The sequence below is a fragment of the Nicotiana tabacum genome, chromosome 6 (assembly GCF_000715075.1).
Source record: "Nicotiana tabacum cultivar K326 chromosome 6, ASM71507v2, whole genome shotgun sequence".
NCBI classification, from domain to species: domain Eukaryota; kingdom Viridiplantae; phylum Streptophyta; class Magnoliopsida; order Solanales; family Solanaceae; genus Nicotiana; species Nicotiana tabacum.
This window is the reverse complement of record NC_134085.1, coordinates 126,014,548-126,024,877: the sequence shown is the minus strand read 5'-3', so window position 1 is coordinate 126,024,877 and position 10,330 is coordinate 126,014,548. Positions and strand designations below refer to the sequence as shown.

At 35.3% G+C, this 10,330-nt stretch overlaps 1 protein-coding gene and 1 long non-coding RNA gene across 6 annotated transcripts; one reads left to right on the top strand and one right to left on the bottom strand.

Moving 5' to 3' along the window:
* Positions 1 to 295: 295 nt before the first annotated feature.
* On the bottom strand, positions 296 to 2,650 carry LOC142181494 (uncharacterized). Its single transcript, XM_075254391.1, has 2 exons — positions 2,527 to 2,650; positions 296 to 2,272 (listed from the first exon to the last, which is right to left on the bottom strand). Exon 2 carries the CDS (start codon positions 1,337 to 1,339, stop codon positions 329 to 331), a length of 1,011 nt encoding a protein of 336 aa, XP_075110492.1. The 5' UTR covers positions 1,340 to 2,272; positions 2,527 to 2,650; the 3' UTR covers positions 296 to 328.
* A 208-nt stretch (positions 2,651 to 2,858) lies between these two features.
* LOC142181779 (uncharacterized) lies at positions 2,859 to 8,161 on the top strand. Of its 5 annotated transcripts, XR_012710692.1 has the most exons (5): positions 2,859 to 3,088; positions 4,353 to 4,458; positions 5,005 to 5,094; positions 5,194 to 5,419; positions 6,972 to 8,158. It is a non-coding gene; the product is annotated as an uncharacterized LOC142181779 (long non-coding RNA). The 5 variants fall into 5 exon arrangements; XR_012710691.1 differs by adding an exon at positions 5,915 to 5,977 and having other exon boundaries at positions 4,353 to 5,419; positions 6,972 to 8,161; XR_012710689.1 differs by having other exon boundaries at positions 4,353 to 5,094.
* The last annotated feature ends 2,169 nt before the right edge of the window (positions 8,162 to 10,330 follow it).

Sequence of the window (10,330 nt, the reverse complement as noted above, 5' to 3'; positions counted from 1 at the left end):
ATATAGAGAATATTTATGTAGCTTATCTACAATTTTAACCATAGAAAGCCTAAATTATCACTTCTAGTGATCATAGGCATATACCACTTCTGGTAGTTAACAAAATATAATTACAATGAGATATACGAAATATAACCATTTCTTGTGGTTGTATATTTCTTGCAAACTCTGCTAGAGTTTAAGTTGATCTAATAATGTTATTCATATTCTTCAAAATGACATAAACAAGATATATTATAGTAAACATCATTATCAAATCATAATTTTTCTTTATGTACAACAATTACATAACCATACTATCTATTACAAATAACAAAAATTAAAATATTTACATTTCTACAGATTCACCACCGATTACATGACTTGTTTCTCCTTCTGGGAGTGCAAGGTAATCAGTTACATCCAAATGCATGAAGTCTAAATTATCTTCAGAAATAAAATTTGCTTCAGCATTTTTCTCTGTCTTCTTTAGGGAGGCTTGATAAAGCTCAACCAGGTGCTTTGGCATACGACAGGTACGTGACCAGTGTCCTTTTTCTCCACATCTATAGCATGCATTTTCTGCATTTGGTGCTTGCACCGCTTCATGCTTTTGTTCCTTCCTTTTCCACTGCTGGTGGTGAGGAGTGTTCTTTGGTGCATTATTATTACCATGATTAGAGTTTCTTTCCCGACCACGACCATGACCACGACTGGGGCCACGACCTTTTCCACGTTTAGCCTGGTGGAAGTTCGTCTCATTCACTTCAGGGAATGGACAAGAACCAGTAGGTCGGCTTTCATGATTTTTCATTAATAGCCCATTATGTTGCTCGGCTATAAGAAGATGTGAAATAAGTTCAGAATACTTTTTAAATCTCATCTCTCGATATTGTTGCTGCAGGAGCATATTCGAGGCATGAAAAGTGGTAAAAGTTTTCTCCAACATATCATGATCAGTAGTATTATCACCACATAACTTCAATTGGGAAATAATTTTGAACATAGCAGAATTATACTCACTGATAGATTTAAAATCTTGTAGCCTTATATGAGTCCAATCATATCGTGCCTGTGGAAGAATGACCATCTTCAGGTGGTCATATCTATCTTTCAAATTATTCCACAGTATGACTGGATCTTTAACAGTAAGATATTCCATTTTCAGGCCCTCATCAAGGTGATGGCGTAGGAATATCATTGCTTTGGCACGGTCTTGGTTTGATGCCTGATTTTTGTCTTTGATGGTGTCTGCCAGACCCATCGCATCAAGATGAATTTCAGCATCAAGCACCCAAGACATGTAGCTTTTGCCCGATATATCCAGGGCTACAAATTCAAGTTTAGAAAGATTTGACATTATTTAGGAAAAGAAAGTTCTTACCTCAGATACTTTCAAAATATTTGCTCGAGATGGCAGAGTCTCGTGTTGATAACGTGTTATAAAATAAAGACTATAAAGTAAAGACAAGTATAGAGAGAAACTGATATATTATTCGAATTCAAACTGATGTACATAGTGAACTGAAATCTCTTCTATTTATAGAAGAAAGGAAGCTGTTGTGTAAGCTGTTACGCAAGCTGTTGTGTAAGCTGCTATTACAAGCTGCTGTGTAAGCTGCTACGCAAGCTGCTGTGTAAGTTGCTACTGCAAGCTGCTGTGTAAGCTGCTACTATACCAGATATGGATAATCTTTTACTGAGAGCAATGTTTATCGATAACGGAGTACTGAATGGATAAGCTTATTATACCCGGTATGGATAATCTTCTACCTAGGGTAATGTTTATCCATAACCGGGTACCGAAGTGATAAGCTTCTTCAGGAAGCTTACTTCCAATAGAGTACTAAATAGATAAACATATTTACGGTGGAGTCCCATATGGATAAGCTTCTTCAGGAAGATTATTTACAACGGAGTACTAAATGAACATCCATAATATAATATATTTATAACTAACATTATATTTCTGCGTAGTAACTTTATTTTGAGTACTACATGGCCCTGCGAACTGAGAGAGTAAAGCTACCTGACAAAAATCACTATCGCAAGAAGAGATATACCAATTTGATTTAAATATTTTGTGTGAAATGCTGCAGATCAGGCATGAATCATATAACGTTATTTATATGAAAGCAAGAGGGGTATCTATTTATTTGACACATTTGTGAATGAATAAAGGACATACCTTCGCTAGTTTCCCGCAAGAGAGAAACTAATACGTACTTGCTTTTGTTTTTGTAACAAATTACTGTTGGAGATAAGAACTCAAGAAGGTTGTGTTCTAAAAGAGCTGCGAAAGTAAAAAAGTCGAAGAATACTTTTACGATGTGGATTTTTCTTTCAATAAAAGAAAAGGTACAATAAAATATGATATTTTACTTTCACTTAAAAGTGACATGGAGAAGGAAATACTTATTCTTCTTGAAAATAATACAGCCATTACACATGATTCATTAAAGTTCAAGCAGCTTTTATTCAGGGTAGAAAGTACGAGAACTGTTTGAGTTGCTTCTTAACTGTGGAGAATGTAAAAGTGATGATTACCTTCTGAATAAAATGCAGGAAAATCCTTGCTTTCCTAGAGTTTGCTAAAAAAGAGTTGGTACCGTGAGTTTTGATACCAATGCCTCCTGTTTATATAGAGCCAACAACGTGGGTATTATCAGTATTCTAGATAGAGTTGGACTAGAATGAATATTACTTTACTTTATTACATTACTACTATGTATAAATGAGAATGAGTGTACGAACGAGTGTACGAACACAACTCCAACAAGTTGTACAAAAAGTTATTTGAAATGTACTTTTGTTGAAATAAACACAGCTCATAGGTGCATATACACGTGTCTTAGTCGTGTCACCTCCCACTATACTGCTTTTACACTTCCAGAGCCTGGTTTGTCTCCCTCAATTATCTTTTTTTTCATCTCTCTTTCCCCTCACAAATATTCACCCGAAAAATCTCAAACCAGAAAACCCCCAATTCTGTTTCTAAAGGTGCTAGACTCATGCTCTGAACCCCAACATAGATTTCTATCAACATTCTAGGGGTGCTAAGTGAATATGCTAACTAAATCCTAGACCATTGGCATTTTATAGTGTTACGGTGAGTTTGGATCATCCTCCTTTTATTTTTATTTACCATTTTAAAGCTTACTGTTCCTCCTCCTACAGATGTGTGTGATCTTTTAATTGTCTCTAATAGTTTGCGATTACAATTCCTAGAGTAAGCGAAAGTGAATTGCAGTTTTCTATTAGAACCAAATTGGAGATGAAAGAAAACTTGCGTTATTGCATGAATATCCTATAATTATCTGTGAAATATTCTGTATTGACCTCAATACACGTGTACTGATTGGTAGTGATGTCAAAACTTATGTTTATTTTTGCAGTTGTTTGTATAACCTTTTTTTCCCCGATAATCAGCTTGTTCTTTTAACACCTTAAAGCATGTTATTGTTTTACCTGTTATTATTCCTCATGTTTCTGTTGTCTCTTCTTCTTGCGAATTTATTGATATATTTTTCCCCGTTTGACTACCCAGTTCTAGACATGTATGTTCTGATATGTTGCCGATTTGCATGGATCTTGATAACTGAAATTTGTGAATTATATAAAAATTTGTTGTGGTTCGGCGTCTTCCCGTACTTGGATCAGTTTGCTTTTGTTTCAATTTCCTTTAAGACATGTTCGATGAAATTGCCGAATGAAAGGAAAACATTTTTATCATGAATAGAGATGGGCTGGGCCTGAAGAGACAAATTTATTCTGAAAATATCGTTGTTTGGCTGAAAAAGTTGAGTTGTTGGCTCAGCTGCTCGTGACTGTAATCATGCATGGTAAGTCCGAGTTCGCTATACCATGTTGTGAATGTGTGTGTATGGATTTATTTGTAATTTCCGTTTTAGAGGGATTATTATAGTAAGTTCAAAGTACAAAATTTTTCTGCATTCACTTTGTCGTTAAAGAGAGATAATCTAAATCAAACACTAAGGTACTTTTCATTTGAGAGCAGGGGAAGGCTGCAGAACAACTAATTTGATGCTTTTACTTTTAAGTGCCCCCAATTTTATATCCAATTCATCAAGCAATCTTAAACTGAAACTTGAAATATCATGCTTCCTACTCATGAATCTACCTAGCCAACTACAAGAGTCATTATTATAAGATGCCCTAGATGAAACCTTCAAGAAAATGTGGTTGAAATGATAATTTTAATAATGAAAGAACAAGCGAGCTCAGGAAATTCAAGCAATCATATTAAATTATATAATTTGCTCTCTTGAGATGCCCAAATGTGTTATTGGAGTTATGTGACCATTAAAATTTCTCCTAATATTTGATAGCGTCTTTTCTATCTTTGAACTCAGATGCAGGTACAAATTTATGCACTAACTTGGAAGTTGCTTTGTCCTGTTTATCAGTTGCAGCCAAAATGGAAGAGTTTGATGCTCCTCTAACTGTTTTCCTTTGCAGGTGCCTAAATTTATTATTCAAAAGTGAGAAATATTTTCTTTATTTATTGCATTAAGTTTTTTGCAATTTGATTATATAGAATGTTAAGGGGTTAGAAGTTAGGAATTCAAATGTTAAACAAATATGTACACTCTATTATCGGCAACCAATTCTGCTAATTTCATTGGACCGGGCTATGCCACTAAGTTCTTGACAAATTGTTTTAACTTTTACAAAGAAAATTAATTCTCTTTCTTAATAAAAGAAATCATACTCCCTTGGTCCCCAGTTTATGTGATTGCTTTTCGCTTCTCGGTATTTAAACTATGTGAACTTTAGCTAATATCTTTAAAAAAAATTATCATATTGACTTGATAAAAATTGTATATTCATATAAAAAGGTCTTTGAAATCCTGTGTGTTGGCACTTGGAATATTTCAGAAAATGCGTATACACTTTTATCATTCAGCCTCTGGTAACCTCAGTCATTGTCTCTTTTTGAATCTTCACCTTTGCATTGGATGAATATTCTTAGGGTATTATTTTCAATTAGTTGGTAATGTGCAGATTCAAATATCATAATTGAGTTGAGAGTCCTCAAATATGGTTGGACAATACAAAATGTTTTCCGTAGCATGAACTTTGTTGTAAATGGAGGTAAAGGGAGTCACATATGTTACTGTTTTTTATTGTTTATATTCTTATGTATATTTGGTAGTATTCTAAAAGGGATCAGAATATTTTTTGTTGGACAAGGTTGCTGAATTGCAGATAATGTAAGATCTTATCGGCCTGAGTTATACCAAGAACGAAGTTTATAACGAAAGAAATGATGAAGCAGCTGCAGACCTTAATGGATAAAAGACAAATTTTTTTGTAATTATGATCAACATTTGTTTTTGTGGGTCTATGAGACATTAGCACTAAATTCCTCCTCAAATCTTTTTTAGCAGTTGGCGAGCAACTCAAGAAGATTTTTCAGGTTTACCTCTCCTTTCATCTTTCGACATTTTGGAAATTTATGGTCGCTCTTTGTTTAAGTATTCCAGATTCTATATGATTTAAGCTAACCTACTTGCTATATTCTCATCCTAAATATAAAATATAGAGAAGGACCGTGACAACTCTGCATTATTATCTCTCAAAATGAGAATAATATGGCTTCTCTTTTCAGTATTGTTACATGAGAGGAAAGCTCACTTTGAGATAAACATCTGTTTTAAGCTTTTTGTTTGCTGCGGAAAATACCTTGGCCTCTCTTTTTTTCCCTTAAAGATTTTCTTTGATTTTGAAAAACAATACTAGCTTGATGAATGATATGATATCTTAATGATAGAAAAAAGGTTTAACAAAGTAGTGTCGCTCTTAAATTTGAAAAACTTTTTGATTAATGGTACCTGCTTTCCATTTGGAGTTTGCCTTCACCACTAGGTTCCTGTGCTTATTATAATATTGGTAAATGCAAAAATGATTTTAGGGGAAAAAGATTGCGATATAGTTAGAGCACGAATTTTGGAATTCCTCTATCACATGGAAAAAGGTATGGAGCTGCTTTTGTAATTTACACTCTGCTATGTTGCTTTGAACTATAATTGTTAAATACAAATCTTGACTAGGGAGTTGGGAGTCAGGAAAAATGTAGAAAGGGAAAAAAGCAAGAGCAACAGTAGAGTTTCCTAGCCATATAGCCTAATATGTAAGAGCTTATTAAACTCCGAATGGGTCTTTAACATTCTTTGTTTAGTTCAGTTCAACATCGAATTAACGTAGTTATTTTCATTTGGAAGTTAGGCAGTATATTGTTGGCTTGTGGTATTTTATGTCTCATTAAATATCCGTTTAAATAACACAATATTAATATTAAAATAAATATTAATATTAAATTAAATCAGTTTTTTGTTTTCAGTTGTGTAACTAAAAATTAAACTTTCCTCGTTAATTCCCGGTTTATTATTGCATAAATTAGCCATTTATGTTATGGCATTTATGCTATGGGCATTTTGCATAAACAGTCATTTTGAAGAGCTGCACCTCTTCAGTTTTCAGCCCAACTTTGGCTATAAATACAAGTCCATTCTCTCAGAATTTCCATACGATTTTCTGAGTTTCTCCTCCTTCTTCTGCATACATTTAACATCAAACAAAGCAACAGTAAGTGTGATTTGCTACCAAACTTTGTGTTCACTGAAACACTGAGGTTTGAAGTACCACAACACCAGTGTGTAATTCGTTCTATCCTGCAAGGAAATAATTCATAACCTTGGGTACTAGGAAGGGATTAAATTCCTTAAGGAAAACACTGTGAATTCAGTGGGCTCGAATTGATTTTTGTTTCTTTACATTTTCTGTTTATATATTATCCATTTTTCAGAATTAATTTACAAATACAGATTACTAACAAGCTTAAGGAATTTAATATTTTCTGTATTTGTGTTGTATTCACTGTTTTGGAGATTAAAACCTTTGTGGTTTTCTACTTCATTGGAGATTAAAATCTACGTGATTTTAACATTTGCTTGTGTCATCGTTTACAGAAATGACTAATGATAACGGAAATCAAGTTGTTCCAATGGTGACTGCCAATGCGTCGACAAGCCGAACACCCGCGTTGGCACCGGCGGAGAAACCCAAAAAAAAATTCCGGGTTAGATTTCAAGAGGTGGCAGCAGAAGATGTTCTTCTACCTGACTACTTTAAGTCTGCAGAAGTTCATCAAGGAAGATGTTCCTGTTCTACCCGATGAAACTCCAGAGAATGAACGCTTTCTCGTGATTGAGGCGTGGAAGCATTCTGATTTTCTGTGCAAGAATTATGTTCTTAGCGGACTGGAGGACAATTTGTATAATGTCTATAGTGGCGTGGAGACGTCTGTCACGCCCCAAACTAGGGGAGGCACGACTGACACTCGATACTGTATTCGATCGAGTTAGTCACTAAATATACTAGCTAACTAAACTGGGGGCCCAATAGATCGGGCAGCACAACATTTGAAATACTAAGCCTGGACCATTAAGGTCATGACCTGAATAACAATAAACCATATAAACAAAGATAGACGAGCCAAAATAATAAAATACTAGCTGGCCGACGAGGTCGCGATTGGAGACATACATGCCTACACACACATATATATATATATGCCAAGCCTATGAGCTGGAGACTGAAAGCTACAAAAAGAAACCCAGAATACTGTGTCCACAATAGCCTCTAAGAGTATCATAAGCATTGTCAGAACAAGGCCCCGACTATACCCAAACTGTACACAAAAGTAACCATCATATGAAAACTCGAGGAAGAGGTGGAGCTTACCAACTCACAGTTGAACCCCGAAATCCTAGCGGAGGGGTCGAATGCAGTGTCCCCAGGCAGCGGGACATCAGTACGAATAAAAATGTACTAGTATGTAAGGAGAAAGTAGAATCATACATAGCTGATGTAAAAAAATAATAGTGAAACCACCTGACACTGAAACTCTTGTAGCCTCCATGACCGACATCCGACCTCACAGTAATCAATTATGCATTGTATGCTCGTGTAAGCGTATGTTGTGAATACATATATATTGATGCAAATGCATGACATACTCAACCAAATGCTAGCAATGGCGGTCTCTCCCGGTAGCTAACCGGTATCATATTGCCAACCTGTGGCCATCTGTACAATATATATAGTTTTTTGGGCAAATAGGCCCCTTACCTCCGATTATAGCTCGAAGTCCATGTATAATATGTCATGTATGAGATGAACTTTGAATGCACATAATAGGCCATAACAAGAACTTAGCCCATCTTGGCTCATAGGTACTCTTATCCTCATGATCTCATAATCACCTTCGTATCGCATACAATTGTCTCGTGGAACCTCATATGTTTTCTTTGAAGAAATAAGCCTGAAAACTTAACTCGACTTTTAGAAAGATAACTTAACTCTGAAGATGTTCATAAAAAGCTTAAGGTGCTTCACTTAGTACTTATACCTGATTTCTTGATAATTAGTAAAGGAAAGTATATCAAAAATCAAGTGTTTTAATAGTTTAAACGTAAAATTTATATTTCAGATATTTGGAAATCGATGTGTCACTTTAGAGATTTTAAAATATACTTTAACAAGGAAGAAGAACTGATTGTAAATACTACATGCCTTTATTTTGTTTAGTCATACAACCCAAAGACGAATAAGAATTCATATATATAGACATATGGATAAGAGAACCGACAAAATAACATATATAAATGTCGAATACCCTAATTAACCGAACGAGTGGAATATCAACCTAATAGCATCATGAAAATACTTCAGCTACGATCCCAATGCCTTTCACAGAAGGTCTTTCTAGCAATAGAATAGTAAAATATCACATTTGACGTCTTAGGAATTTCCAAGAATTCGTGCAAAAAGGAAGGACGGAGCTTAGCCTTAACATACCTTCCCAACGAATGTCCGAATGCATGTAGTTCCTTCATGAAAGTTGTTCCTTACGTCCTAAGCTTCGCAAACACTATATATATGAAGCTTATACGCACCTATAAATAGTTCATAATTGAGTTTAAATCGGCAGATTTGCCATATGGCCCTAACTTGACGAAACGTCCCTAGAACTTTGTAAAAACGATCATAAAAGAGTCCCAAGATGATTACCTTGGAAAATCAAGTATAAAGCCTGAAGAACCAGCAAGAACAACAAATTCTTATCTTCCAAAAATAGCTCCAAACACAGCTAATAGAAGGGGGAAACGATTGCAAAGCGTAAAGATTGAGTTTCTAGGCACGGGGATAAACTTTAACGGTAGAAATCGTTAAAAACGTACCTTAATCACTCAAGAACACCATGGAACCCTCTCTTCAACTCCCTCACTATTTTGGGACGAAAATGAAATGTTTTGGGGTCTTACAAGTCGGATTTTCCGACTTATACCACTTGTTTGACCCGACTCGGTTCGCGATCTGGTTTTAGCCTGGACAATCCGGGGTAAAACAGTCATAACCTTTTACTCCAAGGTCCGTTTGATGTGAGGTTTTTTTGGTTGCGAACTAGATTTGTAGACCTTCAATTTGATAGGTTGTTGGTCCCATAAATCATTATATATTGGGAGAAATGATCTGATACATTTGACCCAAAGTTTAGAAAAATTATTAGAGAAATTTACGATAACCTTTGCCGACCTTTATTTCGCAACTTGCTTGACTCCAAAACTTAACATGTGACCCGTGTGATATTATAATACCTCATAATACACTATTCTTAGCATATTAGACACACTTAGTCTTATCGCACAGGTGCAAGTTAACTTGAATCTTCCGAACACGCGGAGTGCTACCCGAGCCATTTCTTTAACCACGAACCTTTGTTTAAGGGATTCCTTTGACCTAAAGCTTTAGTTAGCTCCTTGATATAACCACACTTTTTCAGTCTTATTCTCCCAATGTGATATACCCAATCGTATATACCTAATATAACCACGCCACGTTACGTATATTGCGTAAGAGAAGAGAAAAAAATACATGGGGTCTCACAGTCTCCCCCCGTTAAGAACATTCGTCCGCGAATGGGTCAAATCAATTCCTTGGTTTCATTTTTTTCCGCTAATACTTTATTTGCGAGGCTATATTTGTTACATTTTCAAAGCATAAATCGAATTCTGAAGCTTCCAACTACTAGGCTTCGTATAGCTATCTCGCAATAAGAAATTTAAATTGCACTTTCTTGTCATTTAAAAATCCAATTAAGTGTTGTAAAGAAATAATTTCCAATTATTTAAATGCAACTCACCTTAAGTCGTAAATAGGTAGGGTTACTTCTTCTTTATTTCCTCCTCAGCTTCCCAGGTCGTTTCCTCGATGTTGTTATTTCGCCATAACACTTTCACGGAAGCCACTTCTTTAGTTCGAAGCT

Coding starts and splice junctions, on each gene's coding strand:
- LOC142181494 (XM_075254391.1), bottom strand. CDS start 1,339: ATGTCAAATCTTTCTAAACTTGAATTTGTAGCCCTGGATATATCGGGC.